General features: G+C 42.4%; 1 protein-coding gene across 2 annotated transcripts in view; it reads right to left on the bottom strand.

Moving 5' to 3' along the window:
* The window catches only part of LOC310864050 (leucine-rich repeat and fibronectin type III domain-containing protein 1-like protein), a gene marked incomplete at its 5' end in the record, with an annotated part of 48,429 nt that overhangs the window by 22,800 nt on the left and 4,825 nt on the right, over window positions 1-20,804 (bottom strand). For both annotated transcript variants that reach the window (XM_083772592.1, XM_083772593.1), the window contains 4 exons: window positions 8,148-8,458; window positions 9,165-9,377; window positions 12,089-12,329; window positions 18,737-18,903. In XM_083772592.1, the coding sequence (XP_083628718.1) occupies window positions 8,148-8,458; window positions 9,165-9,377; window positions 12,089-12,329; window positions 18,737-18,903 (932 nt within the window). The remainder of the gene's footprint in view (window positions 1-8,147; window positions 8,459-9,164; window positions 9,378-12,088; window positions 12,330-18,736; window positions 18,904-20,804) is intronic.

Here is a 20,804-nt window from a genome sequence, read left to right as displayed (position 1 = left end):
CAGCAAAAGGGCAATATTTCCAATATGTCCAGATGTGGTCAACATCGCGAATAACTGAATGAGTCATTATGAGCCCAATTGTGAATGGCGATTCTCAATCAGAATATTACAATGTAGGCATGTAGAACTTAGAAGATGCTCTTTAGAAAGAGAGAGAGAGAGAGAGAGAGAGAGAGAGAGAGAGAGGTTCTCAGCCTTTATCTGGGCCCACTTGACATTTTCAAATGAGTACTTACTTGAGTATTTCCAATTTCTAATACTTTTACTCCTACTCCACTATACTATACTATCTCAGACGCACAAATATTTTACTTTTACTCCTCTACTGTACATTTATCTGAAAACTTTAGTTACTAGTTACTTTGTAGATTTGGATTATTATTACAAACATACATTAACAATGCACATCAGCCCTATAATTATATCTTGGCATCGCGACACATTGTGAGCTTGTATATCTGCTATTTTCAAAAGATGTGTCTACACTTGAAAACTTGAATAATGAGTACTTTTACTTTTGGTACTTTTTTGGTACATTTTGACACCAATTGTTTTTACTTAGATAAAACATTTGAGTACAGAGGCATCTTCAAAGAGGAGACAGGAAGATGAAAGTAAGGGTGGAGAAAACCAGTGGAGGATAAAGAGCAGCTGGGAAGGAACGGTGGAGGAGAGACTAGAGCCATTAAGGGCTGATGGTCAGTACGGATAGAGATGAAGGGAGTTTCGTCATTATTCTTGACAGTATGGGTCAGTAACGTGTGTGTGTGTGTGTGTGTGTGTGTGTGTGTGTGTGTGTGTGTGTGTGTGTGTGTGTGTGTGTGTGTGCATACGTGCGTGCCTGTTGTGTACACAATATAATGGGATCACACGCACATGCACGCACGCGAGCGAGAGAGAGAGTGAAAGAGCGTGCAACACATGTGGGTTTCGGGGGAATATAAATTAATAAATGCAAATGAAAAAAAAAAAATGCAGAGAGAGGAAGAGATACGGACGGAGACAGACAAAACTAGAGAGAACAAACGCTGACTGCTCCTCTTCTCAGCAGAATATGATATGATCACTCATCCTCTCTCTTCCTCTCCCATCCTTTTATATCTCTCTCTCTCACACACACACACACACACACACACACACACACACACACACACACACAAACACATCGCCCCGCAGGCTTTAATTGATAAGAAAAATAGGAACAAAAAGCAAAGTAAAATCCTTCTCATCCCTCCATCTATGTCTATCTTCCCTTGGGTGGTGCAACCTTTAATTCATTTTCTAAAAAATTTACCCCCATTTCCCCTCTATCTCTCTCCCTCAATGTCTATGTCTCTCCACTGTCTCTCTACTCTCTCTCTCTCTCTCTCTCTCTCTCTCTAGTACTGATTTGAGGTATTTGTACTTTACTTGAGTATTTATAATTTTCAGTACTTTTACTTCTACTCCATCTCAATCCCAAATAGGCAAATATTGTACTTTTTACTGCACTACATTGAAAACTTTTGTTACTTTGTTGATTTTGATTATTATTACAAAACATACATTATATCCACTTCATCCCTGTTACACAACACAACATACACTATCCACTACATCCCTGTTACACTGTACAACATACACTATCCACTTCATCCCTGTTACACTGTACAACATACACTATCCACTTCATCCCTGTTACACTGTACAACATACACTATCCACTTCATCCCTGTTACACTGTACAACATACACTATCCACTTCATCCCTGTTACACTGTACAACATACACTATGACTATCCACTTCATCCCTGTTACACTGTACAACATACACTATCCACTTCATCCCTGTTACAAAACATACACTATCCACTTCATCCCTGTTACAAAACATACACTATCCACTTCATCCCTGTTACACTGTACAACATACACTATCCACTTCATCCCTGTTAGAAAACATACACTATCCACTTCATCCCTGTTACACTGTACAACATACACTATCCACTTCATCCCTGTTACACTGTACAACATACACTATCCACTTCATCCCTGTTACACTGTACAACATACACTATCCACTTCATCCCTGTTACACTGTACAACATACACTATCCACTTCATCCCTGTTACACTGTACAACATACACTATCCACTTCATCCCTGTTACACTGTACAACATACACTATCCACTTCATCCCTGTTACAAAACATACACTATCCACTTCATCCCTGTTACACTGTACAACATACACTATCCACTTCATCCCTGTTACACTGTACAACATACACTATCCACTTCATCCCTGTTACAAAACATACACTATCCTAGGACATTCTGCACAATGAGATGTGAGATGTTACTTTTGGTAACTTAAGTGCATTTTGATGCCAATACGTTTGTACTTTTACTCAAGTGCATTTTGAATTCTGAACTTTTACTTGTAACAGAGTATTTGTATATTACAGTGTTGATACTTTAACTTAAGTAAAACATTTGAGTATTTTTCTACCACTGATTAAATTACACTCCCAGACAGACAGAGATCACATCTCCCATTCAATCTGTTCGACCTGCATCCTGGAATCTGAATCTTATCATCGCCATCCACGTCCTGTCTATCGCCTTTACAGTTACATTGCCAAAGCAAAATGGAACAAATTAATCAAAACAAAACAACTAATTCCCAGTTAAATGGGAATACAGAAATGTGTAAAGTAAACAGAGCTTTGTTACATTCATGCAACTTACAGAAAACGATCTTGACAGCATTTGCTGCAGAGAAAGTTATATCCACCAACGACATAGGAAAGGTTTGCTTGGGATAAACGTTGAAACAAATGGCAGCAAAATGTCAATGTTTTGCGTTCACTTCACTCTGTATTAAACCTCTCTCTCTCTCTCTCTCTCTCTCTCTCTCTCTCTCTGTGTATTTGTCTGGCAGATTGGGGCTGAAGGGTACAGATTATATGAAATGAGCATTATTCGGGCTATTAGACATCTAAAAGTTGTCTAAACGCGGGTTATAACTGGTCTAAAAGTGAAAGTTTAAAAACAGAAAAACTGTCTAGGTTTAGACAGCTATATCTAGACTGTCTATATAAAGACACTTAAAAGCGTTTATATTCCAAACGAGATGCTTAGTTAAGTCAGAAATGAGGACAGAACATGAAGAGCGACCTAGATTTAGAGTAAAGAGACAGTTTAGTCGGGCCGTGAACAAGGAAGTGAACGGCAGTGCACAAAACATGTCTAGGATCTCTGAAAAAGGTATGGCCAAGCAGAAAAAGCAGATTTTATATCATTAAAAAAGAGCCTAAGATGTCTACATACGTCATGGGCCTCCTACAGGGGTAATTCTAAAGATGTGTGGGGACGTGTTGGGCACAAAAAGTGTTTTAAAGGTGGGCAGGGGACACATTAACGTTACCGCTTGAACTGAAAGCTCTGAGCCTCAGGAAACTCTACAATGATCAGCATTCATCACAAATGGTTTCATCAACTTTAGGCTCTTTATTGCCTGAACAGGTCATCTGACCAACATTAGAATTGAAACATGGGGGAGTATATGGGGGCCTCATATTTGGTCTTGAAACAGGCCTGCCCAGAAGATATAGAGGCATCAAGCAACACAGGCCTATTTTCCACTAATTGGGCTGGATGACCAAATGGCTTTATACCAAATTGAAAAGTCAGGATGTTGAATTGGCCTTCTGACAGAATTGCTGCATCAATGTCTGGGACCGGTGCCAATATCCTCAATGAGCTCCAGTCACGGCTGCCTTTTACCTCTCAGTTTCAGGCAATGCTATATAGACACAAAAACACATCACCAGAAATGGACATTGGAGTTATGTATTCAGAACAATCTTGGCCATTGGGGGTGGGGGAGGTGGTGGGGATAGAAAATGTCCTCCCTGATTATAGCCATGATGGATTTCATTTTGCACCCTCAGTGCCCTTACAACCTCCCTGTCTGTGTAAATGCCATCACCCTCCATTTTCTTGGGCGACTTGCGGCATTTATCTCCTAGCGCCAGCCATGCCAGCCGCGGCTCCCTACAGCCGCTGCGTTAAAGTGATGGATTCTAACCCGCCTTCTCTCCTTCTCTGCATGTCACTGCGGAAGCTATTACACCTAATAGATTGAAACCAAATAACTCAGTAAAGGACCAAGGCTAAGGCTATGTCAGTGTGTATAGGAAAAGCTTGGCTGATGGATCGCTTAGGCACATTAGAATCGGACACTGTCATGAGTTCTAAACTCCATTTGGGCTGGATGGCTATTTCAATGTCATGTCTTTTGGCCTGGATGGCTATTTCAATGTCATGTCTTTTTAGAGAAGTAATGTGATTGGCAAAGATATGTTCCTAACTTCCTACCGCAACAATGCTTCATGTAGTGTGTCTAGTTTGGCTAGACTGGTTGATTTGTCAACTCTTGTCATAATTCAGTGAATGCCTGATCAACTTTGCTCATGTGAATAAGCACTTTTATATATGAATGAATTATAAAGATCACAATTTCCAAGGAGAAATCAGACCATTACGACACTAGTCAACAGGCCCACAAGCCAGTCATACTGTACAAGCTTATAGTATGGCACCAAACATTGTATTATGATTTGTGTAGCTTCATTCACAAACACAGAAATGTAAAACTGGGAAAGCTGATGAGAAAAAAATCCCCATGATAATTATAGTGCCTCTCGCTGGGCAAAAACAACAACAAAAATAAGTCAAACAGCTGACAACTTCCTTTGTTATTCTCCATTGAAAATACAATAATGGCCGACCAAGAAGAGGAACCATACAGAGCGGAGATAAACGCATGTGAAAATTTCCTCTAACATGGGAGTGGATGGAAGCTGTTTTTTAGAGATCACATGATTCCTTGTTCCTGGTTACAAGGATAGTGTAATGGTGAATTACAGTAGGCTACAGTACAATAGTTGTTGGCTGTTGAAAAGACGTCGTTAGGCTACTTTTTGTTTTTGCGAGGTGGGCGGGTCACCGCGCATACTGTGCTGCTATAGTGTGTGTGTGGCTCCCAGGTGTGATAGTGTCATATGACTATAGTATAATCACTGTATAAATGGGAGTTACCAGCTACAACGCAAAACAACACAAGTTACAAGAGGAATTAAGATATCCTTAACAAACAGGTGGGCACTATTTCTCCGATCCTATAAATAGAATGTGGGCTGCTTCCAATGTGCTTACTACAGTAGGCGTTAGTAGCTGCCCTAGCTGTGCCTGAACAGGTGCAGGTCTAGACAAGCAGAGAGGCGTGACTGGGAGCTAGAGGAGAGTGGGCCATTAAGTGCCTCTTACATTGCTTTGGAGAGAATACACAGCTCTCCCACACAGTGCTCCACTCTTGCGTGTGTCATTGAGAGGCACGTTTGTGGTTTTTAACTGGCACTTTTAAACACGAACGATGAGTCTTTAAAATATTGTTGCCACTCCACTGCTTGTACTTGTGCTCGCCCCGAGCAGACTTTGTTTTTTGTGATGTCATGGACAGCAATGAAATGTCAAAGATAGTTAGATAGTGTTAGATAGTGTGCGTGTGCGTGTAGTGCAGTGTCGAGTGTGAAGCGGCATAAACACAACTACACGACACACACTCAACTGCACATCACAAATGCAATATAAACACAATTACACAACATCAACGCACAAACGCACGCACACACGCACACACGCACACACACACACACACACACACACACACACACACACACACACACACACACACACACACACACACACACACACACACACACACACACACGCACACACGCACACACGCACCAGAAAGAACTATAACCTCTACTGGTGGTAAGAAAAATAAATCAATGACCAGAGGAGTGGGGGTGTAAAAGCAGAGGCATGGGTTCCCTCAGTAAACTGAACTAATACGTGTCAGGTCAGAGGGTGGACATTAAATACATTTTGCCAGTTGATGTTTACAACATAGCTGGCATTCTGCGTGCATGAACCGGTGTCATGCATTAAGCAAACAAATCAATAGGGAGAGAGAGAGAGAGAGAGAGAGAGAGAGAGAGAGATACAGTAGCTAAATCGATGCAAGATGCATCGTTAACTGACAAGCTAGTCTATTTAGAGCTCACCGTTTCACAATAAAATTGGCAAGAGTCAAGAAGTTGCGTCATCATAAACAGATAAGACCTCAAAACAGCCCAATTGAACGCAAAACGTTTTTTTTTGTGGCTCGAATCATTGTCGTGGTCTGGGCTTAAAATGTTGCAGGTGTGTCAAAATGATGACCTGTCAGTTTTTGGGACAGGTTTATGTCTGCTGTGCACACTCATTGTTCTCTCTCTCTCTCTCTCTCTCTCTCTGTGATAATTCTTTCACACACAACTATACTGCAGCAACTCCGACGCCCTTTAGAAGGTATCACTATCCCACTAGATACAAGGGAATTAAACTATTTGATGATGAACTGGCATAGCCTCTCACTGTTCTTTGGCTCCCACAGGGGAGTAGATAGTGAATCTGCCATTGTAACCTTTACGCATCAACAACATATCTCTCTCTCCCACGCACGCACCCACGCACACACACACACACACACACACACACACACACACATGAATGCGGGTATGTCATTGATTTTCCTTTATTTCATGAAATAAAGGAAAATCAAGGCACTTACAGTGGCAGCAACAACAGATTTAAACGTAAGTAAATGTGCATGATTGACACCTATCATCTCTTTGTGTGTATAGTGTGAAAGAGTGAGTGAATTGCTCTATGAAGTGAGTTTTATTTTTTTTAATTATTTTAACAACTGAGAGGGTTATACAATTTTGACAGTGCTCGACTTGGGAAAACATACTTCATTGCTTCGCAAAGGAAAATAATCAACAGATTTGAAGCGTTACACTTTTCAAAATGTTCGCCTCTTATATTTGACAATTTGGCCAGCCAATTGTTTATACATTAGTATGGTATACCCCCCCCCCCCCCACCACAAAAAAACAGCTTGATTAACAATGTTGTAATGGATAGAATATTCCAACAGCTGCCGTCAAATGCTGATGCTATTGTGTCACATCATGCCTCAGATTCTGCAACACCAGCTGTGAATGTCTCATTTCAATCTATCCAGCACTTTTGTACAACAGATGGATGGGCAATATGGGCATCCAACACTATCAATGTAGTCCAGTGAGCCTCTATTATGTTTCGTCCAACAGTGCTAGTTCAACTTGGACCAGAACTATCCACTCCACCACACATGTTCATGGGCTTGATTTGCCTGTTTGGCCTTTGAATGGTTGCGGTGATGCATTTTAGTAGATAATTGACACGGCCGTAAGACAGTTAAGCTGCAGCAACATGCTGCCAAGGGTGCCGTTGCTAGGTTATGGAGGTAGATACATAGTACGTGATGGAGGGGCCATCTGATGGTCATTGGTCACTAATTGAGGGTCCGGTGGACCCACTTATGCACTTGGCACAAGTTGAAAGCCAGCAATAACGCACTCTGAATGTAACATCTGTGAGTGAGCCTATGAAAATGAAACCATCGAGTGGTGACACAAGAGCCTGTTTTGAGTTTAGCTGTCTTTAAGGTCAGACCTTGGAGTGCAGACTCATTAAAGCACAATGAAACTGTTGACACGTGGAGCTGCAGTAACAGCCCTGCATGTCAAGACCAACACATTGCTATGCAGCACGCCTCCTTGTTTATATCATCAGTATGCAGTAATCAGAAACAAGATGGAATGTCATCTGCTGTATAAAGTGTCTCATATTGTCCATAACTCTCTGTCTTGATTCTTGCTCTAACATTATCCATTACATGCCCTCATTATTCTGATAGACAAATATTGTCTAAGCAAGGTCAAAGGTCAACTGAGAATACGTCTGGAAGTGACATCACTAGTTCACTGGTTGTCAACACATTCTTGAGGGGGTAAAATCATATAAAACTGCATGGGGCTCCTTCAAATTAAAAAGCTTGAGATCAATTCCAGATAAACAGATAATAACACCCCCAACTAATAACACACACGAAGTACAATCATAGGGATCCTCATCTATGCGAGCAGCACGCGCACGCGCACACGCACAGTATTTATGACCTGAAGACGCAGTCTGAAATGTGTTAGCATCAGTGTCTCTCACCTGTATATGAGTATATCATCCGTGGAGCTGTTGTACTGGATCTGGTACATGCGGACCCCCGGGATGTGGTTCTGCGGGGGCCACCTGATGGTGGCGGAGCTGGACGTCTGATCAGACACGCTCACCCTCTGTTGGTCCGAGCGGGCGTGGCCCCCGCTCACGTTGGACTTGATGGAGGTGGGGATATCCGAGGGGCCCGGGTCGGGGTCCACCTTAGGGTCAAAGTGCGGCGAGGGGTTGACGACCAGCTCCACGGGAGCCGTGGCCTCCCCGGCCGCGTTGGATGCGATGCACGTGAATTTTCCCGAATCCTGAAATGACAACGATACACTTTGCTTCAAATTATCAAATAATGTTAAGAGGTAGGAGTGTGTTTGTCAGCATGTATTGGTTTGCATTCCATTCTATTCAGGGAAGTCCGGGTGGCACAGAGGTAAAGTTCCTGCCCACCACCGCAGAGACGTGTGGAATAAGCCAGTCGCCTAATCACAATTATTTGAGATAATTCAAAATATTTTCCAAAATATCAGAAATAGCAATAACAAGCTTACAACACATCACTTCATGCATGTGTACAAGCTTACAACACATCACTTAATAATGTTCCTGCCCACCACCGCAGAGACTAGTATATAATATAGTACAGTATATAGGAATAATCACAATTGATCGTCAAGTTAAATGTGTAATGGTGACAGCCATAGTGTGGAACCCAGAGGACTAGGTCTGCAGGCTCTACACCTCTGCAGTGGACTAGTGGTGTCACATGTATCGGCCAGACAAGTCTCACTACCTAACCAGACAGTAGGGGGCAGCAGTGACAAGGGCCTGCAGTACAAGGAGTAAATGTGTGACTAATTTGGGAGGAAAAGGCAGAAAGGAAACACAATTTGTTTTATTACATTACATTCTATCAATTGATAAAATGGGCGCCGTCCTATGGGATGTAAAACATGATGCAGTTACATCACTTTCTATATAAACTTTGTACTCTGCCCCTTTACATGCTCTCTATACCTTGACGGTAGCTTTGAGGATATCCAGAGAACCGTTCTCATAGCAGACGGTTCTGGAGGTGTTGCCGATGAGCTTGCCGTCTGGGCTGACCCAGTGGGTGGAAGGCTCCGGGTCTCCAATGGACTTGCAGCGCAGACTAACCTCCTGTCCCTCCATCACAAACATCTTGGAGGTGTGGCGGGTTATCATCGGAGGCTCGCACACAAACTCCTCCTATAGAGAGGCAGTGGTGGAAAAAGTACTTGTTTTTTACTTTAGCAAAAGTATTGTGGTAGCCTGACACTCAGTTTAATTTAGTTTCACTTCATTATTCAGACTGAAAACTCTTCCCACGACAGCCGTTTCTGGGATGGGCGTTGCCAAAGTGGCAGTCTTTGGTGATTGGTTCACACCAACCAATCAATACAGTAGCAAAGCAGACGACGTTGTCAATGTGGCTAACCCTACTAGCCTAGCCCTACTAGCATGTAAACAAACACAGTAAAATAAGGCGGATGATGATGTTTCTAAAAACTGTCGTTTCTGTAAATAAACTATCATAGGGCGATTTAATAGCCAGATCGATAGGGTTGCAAGTTACCGCAGTGGGGGCAGCCATGTTTGTGGATGTTTGGTTTTTGCTAAAAGCATGGAGAATACTTATCTTGTGTATGAATATAATTTACTCTGTGATTTTGAAATTATTTTCTTGCATGGTGTATGTCCTGAATTAATTAATTAATGAATTTAAAGGTGATGTCATCTTTTGCTATGGATAGTTGGTTTGTCCCAACAAAGGAAAGGTCCAGACTAGGGGTATTTCATGCATCCCTGTTTCACTTTCAAGTAGACGACAGTGTAATATATGAAGTATGAAGTAATATAAAGTTTATCTAAAAGGAAGAGGGGGTGCATAGCTCTGCCCTATAGCCCTCAATACAGTCAGTCAGTATAGTCGTAGAGTCACAGGGCTGTATTTTGCGTGTCTTAAGTACCAGGTCTTATTCCCTAACTTGAGTAAACTAAAGACCTGGAGGCGTGATCAATGCTCTTTGGCCACTCAGAATAGCCAAATGGCATTGATCACGCCTCCAAGTCATTAGTTTACTCAAGTTAGGGAATACGACCTGGTACTTAAGACACGCAAAATACAGCCCACAATCTCTAGACTGTTTGATTGAGTGATAATTTTATTAGACAATGAGATGCAAACAGTACACTGAGTACAGGGTACAGTAAAGCACATTTGGTCCAAAAGGACAGCACCAAAGAAAGAACTTGCGGTCTTGTTTCCATTCGGGTCCCAGGCATTATTTCACAATACCAATAATAACAACAATTTAAATATCTCATAGATAGGGATAGAGTTGTGGGGCAATCATCTTCTCTTCTATTGATCGGATGATAGTGACAGGTGAATTTTAAGTCCTTTCTTAAAGGAAACCAGTGATTTGCTAGTTTTGAGGGAAGGGGGCAAGGCATTCAACACCTGAGTGGCAGTGCTGTGGAAGGTGAATTTACCCATATTTGTTCTAAAAGTGGGTGGCACCAGATCATTATTCACGCTCCCTCTAGTGTTGTTGTCATGCTTGAATTAAGCATAATATTGTTTACCTTTTTCATCCTTTTTTGTCTACCTTTTTCATCCTTTTTTGTCTACCTTTTTCATCCATTTTTGTCATCTAATAAAACCACCTCTGGGAGCTCTTAAACAGTGTGTGGACTCCTTTCTCCTGTACGTATCTGCACCCGTAGAATTGTTTTTAGAGATGTGCATACTTTCTTTTGGATTCTATTTCTATCTTTCTTTTGAAACACCATTTACAGCATTATTTTTGACACATTACCTTGTCAAAAATAAATCTGCATATTGTTCTATTCTAGACACATAGCCTTCATCAAAAGGAACACTTTCACTATCAGTATCAATACTGCAAGAAACACTCTGTTACAAGAAAAAGGTCTGGAATAAATCAAAACATACTTAAAGTACAGTAAAAGTACTCATTAATTATGCTACTGTAGTATAGTTTTCAAATAATTGTAATGGAGTAGAAAGTACAATATTTTTCTCTGAGATGTAGTAGAGTAGAAGTAAAAGTACTGAAAATTGGAAATACTCCAGTGAAGTAAAAATACCTCAAAATTGTACTTACGTAGTACAGTACTTGAGTAAATACTTAGATACTTTACATCAGTGTATACCAGAGAGGGATATGTTTTATGTTATATCTTCCACAGACATCTTGGATGTGGATGTGTTAGGTTATCGTCAGAGGGTTGTGTGTGACTTCCTAACATGATAGCAAAGCCCAATCCTACTAAGATTGGGCTTTGCTATCATGTTACGAAGTCACTAAAATGATCTTAGTGGGGTGTTGTGTTATCCTCTTCCGGGGAGGAATACTATACAGTATCTTCCCAGAACTCCCAGTTAATCCTATTATTATCTCACTGCACTGTAATACTGACTTTTACCCAGCAGATCAAACAGGCACAGTTTCATCCTCCAACAGATTCCTAAGTTCCTGAACCTTGCCAAGAGTAAGAAATGTTAAAACCGTTCCTACAAAATGTATTTCTTGCATTTGTAGTGATGCAACCACCCAGTTCGATGGGCAGATGGATTACTGGTCTGTGTACAAATAGGTCCATTTGGTTCCATTTGTACACTCTCAGAGACCACTTTTCCACCGAGGTTGAACTGGTTCGGTTATTTTTCCTCACCTAATATTATATTATAGTGTTTCCACAGCAAATTAATTGGTTCAGAAACCTAAAAATGGTTCCATGAAAGCTCCAAGGTTCCAAGAATCTGGAACGGAACCAGTTCTAGAACCAAAGTTATTTTGGCGCAAAAGGCACCAGAGTGTCCTTGAAATTAAAGCGTTTGAATGAGAACCACAGGATTTAAGCACTGTACTGTATAATAGTGAAGCCCCCACCTCTCTGATGGTCCAGAAGTATTTCCCGGCCAGGTCTTTGGGAGAAGCACACGTCTCCAGGTCGTCTTCACGGGTCAGTCTGCGCAGCCACACCAGCTCACAGTTACAGTGGAGCGGGTTCCCACCGAAGCTCAGCACCAGAGCGTTGAGGTGAGAGCCCTTCATCTTGGCGTAGACGGGGATCCTCAGGAACAGCGGGTCTGGTGGGATCTTCTTCAGCTTGTTGGATGTCATGTCCAACCTATAGAAGGAGAGGGGTCAGTTCACATGTATAATATAAGTTTGGAGTTGTTGCATTAACCGATTACATGCCGCCATTTGGTGGCTAAACTCTGGTGGTGAACTTTGACAGCTGTGAACTCTTTCGTTGAACTGGAAGTGTTTGTATGATGATTCACAGCTTCAGTCTGTGCCGTCCTCTCTCAGTGTAAACAATGGTTTTGTACTCGCGAGGTCGGATTAAAGTTTTATTAGGCTGTAAACATCGTCCATGAACTAAATCTGAGCCCTATTAATCATTTAGATCTTGTGCATGTGCATGTACATGGAGATTTTGGATATTCGATGACGTCCCACCGGACCCTCCATGACTACAGACACCGGAGGCTAGCGACTAAAAACAGTTAACAGACGGTAAATAAAATACTATTAATTTTATTAAATCACAAGATGTCTCGTGTTGGCAAAGGAGGATTTAATGTTTAAACCACAGAAATCGTGGGATTGGCAAATTGGCAAAAAATATTGTGGTTCAACCAGTCATACTTTCTGGAGAGAGAGAGAGAGAGAGAGAGAGAGAGAGAGAGAGAGAGAGAGAGGGAGGGTGTGTTCTTCTGTTAATGTGGGAGTTAATGAATCAATCAACCAACCAAACAAACAAAAAAGGGTTCTTACATATTCTTTTCCAAAAATAGCCAAAATAGCAGATGTATAAATTCATAGTAGTGAGCTTGTAGATTGGCTAACTTTGCCATGCGACACTGTCTTACGACTAAGTATAAAATAGGGCTGAATTGTTGGTCTACGAGTCCTTGTAACATGGCCACCAGTGACAGACAAAGTCAGTGTGTTAATGTGTCAAGACTGTTAGTTAATAACCCTTGCAGCCTATAAAACAAACCAATGACATTGACTGTCATTCCCTGCTTAGACGAGAGGTAGGAGGGATGGAGGGAGGGAGGGAGAGACAGATAGAAGGGAAAGAGAGTGGAAAGGGACGGAGATACACAGAGTAATAAGGGAGAGAGAATAATCAGCGTAAAAACTGTGAGGTTCACACAGCCCCCCTAAGATTCCACCAGATCTTTATTCTCTTCTTCATAATTATATCCCACTATAATATTTATTTTGACAATAATTATTATGTGGAAGATTAAATTGTATTGTGGAGCTATCAAATGTATTAAATTGTATTGTGGAGCTATCACATGTATTAGACAGGTTATGAGTTAATGTTTCATGTTCCACTTTACTGTTGTGTTGCATGAATGGTATTTATTGATATCAAATATATATATATTTTTAAGATATTGGTTGAGACCCCTGCAGGCAGATAGCTGCTGGAATTGTACTGTACAATTACAGCAGCTATCTTCTATCTGGGGTCTCAACCAATATCTAAGATAATGGGGATCTAATAAAAAAATCTTCTTCATCCTCTTCTCCTTCTCCAATTCCTTATTATATTTTTTCATAACCAGCCTTTATAGAGCAGATTAGTGGTCTGAGACAGTTATGTGTCAAGGTCTATATATATCCATTAAAGTACCTTTAATGGATATGTCTCTCAAGGCTCTGTTCACCTTGCATCCCCCTCTGCCTTCGGCTTTAACAACACCCCCCCCCCCCCCACCACTACCTCACCTCAACTCTCTCTCTCTCTCTCTCTCTATTTCTCTCTCAGACAGATTATGGTGTTTTACTTGTCGTAAACACTTCTCACTGCTTCATGGACGCTAGCTTCTTTCCCACAAAGGTTTGCCAAGAGGATTTAAGTGTTCGCTGTCAGCAAAAAGAAAAAGCAAACCTTTTTCCACAGCCGCTCCCAGCGATTTGCACGGACGCACGCACGCAGCACGTACACACACACACACACACACACACACACACACACACACACACACACACACACACACACACACACACACTGCAGTTTACACATTTTAATTACCTTCTTTCATGCGCAGTAGTCATGCGGTTTGAACAATATGGTGATGTATGTATGTGTGTGTGTGTGTGTGTGTGTGTGCGCGCGCGTGCGTGCGTGCGGCCGTGCGTGCGGCCGTGCGTACATACGTAAATAGGGTGATGCACATAGGTATGTTAACTTCCATGCCCGCAGGACAAAATAATGAGCCATTATTACAGATGATTGAGAGTTTTCATGTAAATGTGTATATATACCCAGAGGGCTGCTGTTCATTACTGACTGTTCTGTAGGAAGTTACTTCATTGATATTGATGCCTGCTGGGGTGGCAGTGGCTCAGGGGCAGAGCAGCTGGTAGTGCGGCTGGATGAGAACCGTCCAGAACCACACGCATACACACACATACAGTACACACACTGAGACGTAGCCTGAGGGTTACAGTATAAGCATGGCTGTGCCAGACGACTCCACTCCATTTATTCAAGTCGATGAGCAATCTAACCTTTCCTGCCGACATTTCTTGCCAAAGTGCCCTTCAGCACTTCAACCTCTTAACCGCTCAGCGTCCAACTGGCAGCAGAAGGAAGGTATGTGGTCGCACTGGGCAGCCCCTGGCATTGGCTGTGCGTGCCTGTGAGCGTGCGTGGACTACAGTATGAACTCTGTGCACATAGCAGAGATTGGCTTGTGGGGGAGGGTGGTCTGAGCATGACCTCGCTCTCTACAAGGTCTGACAAGGAGGGGTGAGACATCGTCCGCTGAGTGCTGGACTACTTTTATCGCAAATTGGCGAGGAGACCAATGAAATGCTTTGTCTGCTTTGTGGCCAGTCTGCTGGCCACAAAGAGGTTGTTTCTTTTCTTTATTATGCTGTAATTGGAAACTGAGGCTCTTCATTACGGCCTCCCAGCTGCAACAACACATGCAGCAGATCGCTGGGGAATAGAAAGAGGGAAAAATGGCTTCACCACCTGTTGACAAAGCAGTTAAGCTGCTTGTAGGAGAAACTCACACGTGTTCAGTGTCAGTTTAACTCTGGGAGTGTACAAATGGACGGATGAACATGGAGGACTTTTACTGTGTGTCAAAAACGTGGTCTCAGAGTGCTTGAACACAAGCAGAGTCCACAGGCCTCCCGCTCATTTCTGAGCATTCCATCTATCTCAATAATGGCACAAACTACAAAGGAGAGCGAGTAAAGACAACTCGCTTTTGTTTCATTTCAGGAAAAAAGGCAAGTTTGATGTGCTCGGCGTCCCTCACACAGGGGGAGAGGAGTGTTCATGCGAGAACAAAAAGCACTTCATTCTTTTTAGATAAAGATTTGACTTCTCCAGGCAGCCAGAATAGCACTGCTCTTATAGTGGTGGTAAATCGACTCTTGGTCTGGTAAGCTTTCGTGTCTGCTTTGATGGAGGGCGCACCTTTTTGTACCATGCATGTCGATGATGATGATGATACTACACTATCATTATGCAAATCAGACCGTGCTGAGTCGGCTGAAGCACTCTCTCAGCAGACGCCACAGGGTCCGCTTTACTGTGCCTACCTTGTTTTTCACATGACAAACAGTCTATACCGGACTGCCCTGCCTGTGAAAAACACTACGCTAGAGGTGTTGAACATTGTGTCTGTTGACCCAGTGATGCCAAGGGTTATCACTGGAGGTGTTTCAGTGCCGTGAGGCGGCTGCATCAGGCTGAGACGTACACATTCAAGATTCGAGAAACATGGAGAGGTTGAGTTTGTGTTTAAAAGTGCACTACGGTTGAATTGAAATAACTGCTGATGCTGGGGGGATCCTGTATACAGAATATGTATTTAACTAAAAGCACAGTCTGAACAGAGCTACCACGGTTGCGTCTGACCTGGGTTTGACATTGTGATGTTCCAGTTATGGGTCTGGTGTCGGCCAAAATCCACCGTGTCCCTATATTTAAAGGGCGAGTGCTGGCACTTTGGAATGGGGGTCAGATCAACATATGGAATGTCAGAACAGATCAGCTCCATATATAGAGATATAAGGGTGGCAGCGGGGGCAGTGTCTTGAGTGTATAGGGTTTGATGAGGTCTGGCCATATATGGAGCACATCTTGAGTGTACAGGGTTTGGTGGGGTCAGATCAACATATGGAATGTCAAAACAGGTCAGCTCCATTTATGGAGATCTAATGGTGGCAGCGGGGGCAGTGTCTTGAGTGTACAGGGTTTGATAAGGTCTGGCCATATATGGAGCGTGTATTGAGTGTACAGGGTTTGCTGAGGTCAGATCAACATATGGAATGTCAGTCAAAAGCATCAGTCAAAAGGGAGACATCGAAGAGGAAGGACAAGTGAGGAAGAATCAGCATATGGAATGTCAGAATAGGACAGCTCCATATATGCAGATCTAGGTGATGATCCAATCTTTTACATGTATGGCTATCCTGGGTTTGATGAGGTCAGTTTCGTGCAGTGTAAACTATTCCCACGGTCCCACCTCAGTTGAGCTCTACACACTGACGTGTGATTGGCTGAGACATGCAGAGGGATGGAGGATGGAGCGCTTGGTGTCCACCATGACTTGGCGCTTGTCGACGCACAAGGCCATCGGCTGCTCTGCACGGGCAATGTTGTAATGTCCCTGATAGAGACAGACAGACAGACAGACAGACAGACAGACAGACAGACAGACAGACAGACAGACAGACAGACAGACAGACAGACAGACAGACAGACAGACACCAGGAAAGCTAGACAGCAGGAGAGGAGGTACTGCAGAGAGCTCTTTCAGAGCTGTACACTAAGCCAGTAGGCGTACATGTGCTATGCATAGAGGGAGGATCAATCACTCCACTGTGGCCAGGCACGCTTGCTGTGTTTTAATCACTTCTTTGGCCCAGTGGTAGACAGTGAATTCACAATGCGTCTTGCTTGAGATGCAAAGTGCATGATCAGGCCTCGTCTCCCGAGGCGTATCACATCTCGGGCTCTGAGCTGGCTGCTGTTTTTATGTTCCTGCCCTTCACTTGACTACTGGGCAGATGACTCGAGCAAGACAATGTGTGGAAACGCTTAAAAACATATAGGGACTACCGAAATAGTTTGCAAACGTTGCAAAAATGTATAAATAAATGAATACCCTGGAGTTTGGTGTATGCCATGAGTTCTTACATCAAAACAATGAAGACAGACGGAGCTCGCTTTACCATATGTTAACTGCCTGGCCTATGGTGATGCTTCATATACTTTAATTTCCAAATTAAAGTTCTCTAAATCACACTAGCGTTGTTTGGTGTTCAGCGTGTGCAGCTGGCTATAAAATGATACAGAAATTTCCTACACAAACACAATTCACAAAGTTAATTCAACTTTGAGTGTACAAGCGGGATGATAATATTTTAGGGTTGTACTGATTTATTTGATCTATAAAAAACAAGTTATGAGGTGAAAGTTGAAGGCGAAACTGAAATCGAAGGCAGCAGCTAATGTTCAATATCAGTGTCTGCAATGTGTCAGTACATTCCCTTTGACACATTAGATCGTACTACTGTATGCTTTAACAGTTTGACTGTGGGATTAAATAATCGTGATCCCCTAGTTTTTCACTAAGACGTCATCATTCCGTTTCATGAAAATCCGCCATAAAATCTGTGATCCTTTGTTGCTGTGTTGAAAAATAATCCAAACTGCCGATCAATAACAAAGAGTATAGGACAGAGCCACCCATAGCGTGCCACCATTTCCATTGGAATGCATTGGGCCTCAGTTTCCCAGAAGCCTTAGCAAGCCAGTGCGACTGATCTTTTTCATTGGAACCCCGTAAGTCTTAAAACGTATTAGAAACGTGAATTAAACAATGAAAACATAACTCCTAGAACTCGTGATTGGGGGGGAAGCTGTTATACATCAATTAACTCTGGAAACCCGTTAATGGGAGGGAGGGAAGTGTTATTATAGTATTATAGTCCAACATCCTTACTCAGTAAAATCCTCAGTGCTAATTTATCCAATTTGTAATTCAGAGAGTTAAATTAACACTCATGGTTACAGTGTAAAATCACTCCACCTCAACAATAAACTATCTGTCAATAAACTCCGACCACATTACACACCAAACAAGGACGTATGATCAGTGTTGGGCAAGTTACTTTAAAAAGTTACTTTTACTTTTTACCACTTTTTTGTGTTGTTCTGTGGCACAGTAAGAGAAAAGACAACCCAATCATTGTAGCAATAATCATTATGTTTGTAACACAGCGTATGACATCAGAATATGTGACTCCAGGGCCTATGACATCACAATATGGTACAATATAGGGCTGTATTCTGCGTGTCTTAAGTACCAGGTCTTATTCCCTAACTTGAGTAAACTAAAGACCTGGAGGCGTGATCAATGCCATTTGGCTATTCTGAGTGGCCAAAGAGCATTGATCACGCCTCCAGGTCTTTAGTTTACTCAAGTTAGGGAATAAGACCTGGTACTTAAGACACGCAAAATACAAGGTGTCATGGGGACTGACCTGGCCAGCTTGTGGAGGTTGGAAAAGATTCCCTCTGGGACACTCTCTATCAGGTTGTGGTCCAGACTGAGTTGGTTGACACTGGCCAGCTGGGCTATGGTGTCCCACGGAATGTCCACTAGGTTGTTATAGCTCAGGTCCAAGTCCTCTAGGGTCTCCAGGAAGTCCTACGGAGACAGAGTGAGAGGCACAAACAAAATGATGGTTTATTCAGTGTTGATGTCGTAACTTTGTACATTGAGTTGAGCGACGAGAGAGAGAGAGAGAGAGAGAGAGAGAGGGAGAGGGAGAGGGAGAGGGAGAGGGAGAGGGAGAGGGAGAGGGAGAGGGAGAGGGAGAGGGAGAGGGAGAGAGAGGGAGAGAGAGAGATAGAGAGAGAGAGAGAGAGAGAGAGAGAGAGAGAGAGAGAGAGAGAGAGAGAGAGACACGGATAGATCAAATGTTGATCTCTTATCTTCATGCATTGCTGCTATACTGCACACTGGATTGAATGGACCTGCATCATAAATCCTTGTTTTGGATTGAAAACAAGACAGAAGGAGTGAGAGAGGGGAGGGAGCTCAACTTTAATCCTATTTTAGGAACACAAAACAATGAGCTGAATTCTATTGATTGTGAAAATATTGCAGCAGGCAGGCAGGCAGGCAGGCAGGCAGACAGACAGACAGACAGACAGACAGACAGACAGACAGACAGACAGACAGAGTGGGATATAATGGGATAGAGGATGGGGAGAGGGAGGGAGAGAGAGAGAGAGAGAGAGAGAGAGAGAGAGAGAGAGAGAGAGAGAGGGGGGGGGGGGTGGGGTGGTGGGGGGGGGGGGGGTGGTCTTTGTTTTAATCATTATAAATTGATAGGCAGTGATATAGTAGAAAATAAGAGGAAGAGAGATGGTGAGGAAGGAAGCCAGAGACATAGGGCAGCATTCTCCACACTACAAATATAGCCGTTATTTCATATACTGTATAGGCTAATTGCCTCCATACAATGCTCACAATCTGAACAACATTCTAACACCACATAGTACTTTGCAATATCACTGCAAATCAATATCACAATTATTTCAATCTTTTGCCTCGATTGCGATTAATGAATGATTAATTAAAGTGAAAATAACAGATCTACAAGCTCACAATGTGCTGTGATGCGACATGCTGAGAGCTTGTAGGTCCACTGCGAGCTTATAAATCGTCTATTTTAGTCGACATTTTACAAACCATGAAGGGGTTAAGCTTTAGGTGGTTAAATATAGAACACACATACTGAGATATGGTTTATAGACCTCCTTATATCCAAGAACACCACGACCACAAATTGATTGGAGGGAGGGATACAGAGATGTTCAGTGCAGAAGACCAGAGGGAGCGCTTTAACACTTAAGAGCAGTGGACTGGTAATGACCGAATAAAGACCAGTTGAATATAATGAGGAGGAGATAATAATTTATTTTAGAGGAGAGCTACATTATTAAAGCAATCCCCACAGCTGAACTGTGAGGAGAGCGGTGGAGGGGGGAGAAGAGACAGAATGAAAGAATGATGAAAGTCGTTTAATTATAGTAACATAGAGTATATAATAATGTTTCAACTGATTTTAAATATGCATTAATGGACTATAGCAACCCTGTTGGACAAAGCTACACTATACAGTACCTCAGTCCTGTCAAGGAATGGATTATGAAACTACTTTCTATGGTTTGGGAGTATTGACATGAACAGGCTTTCGGCATTGACATACAGAAAACTAAAATCACGATATTCTGAAAAATCAAGAAAGTATACTTGAAAGCAATACTTGAGTAGCTAAATTCAGAGTCATATCAACATAAAAGAGCACAACAGGTTTGTTTTGAGTGCAGTTCATCCATCACATGCCATCTCCATCATGTAGCTACTGCATTTATGAGTTCTGAGAGGATGCTGTCTATAGAGCGTCGCAGTCCCTCCCCCTTTCAGAACAAGTGGCCCAGGAAATGAATCCCAATGCATTTTTCCCATAGGCATTTCAGAAATAATTTATTTAAAGACCTTTGTGTCGTACAAAGCCAACTCTTGTCGTGACAAATCAT

Source organism: Protomyctophum parallelum (assembly GCF_964188405.1).
Source record: "Protomyctophum parallelum genome assembly, chromosome: 9".
NCBI lineage: Eukaryota > Metazoa > Chordata > Actinopteri > Myctophiformes > Myctophidae > Protomyctophum > Protomyctophum parallelum.
Note: the sequence above shows the minus strand (reverse complement) of the source record. Positions and strands in the feature narration are given on the sequence as shown.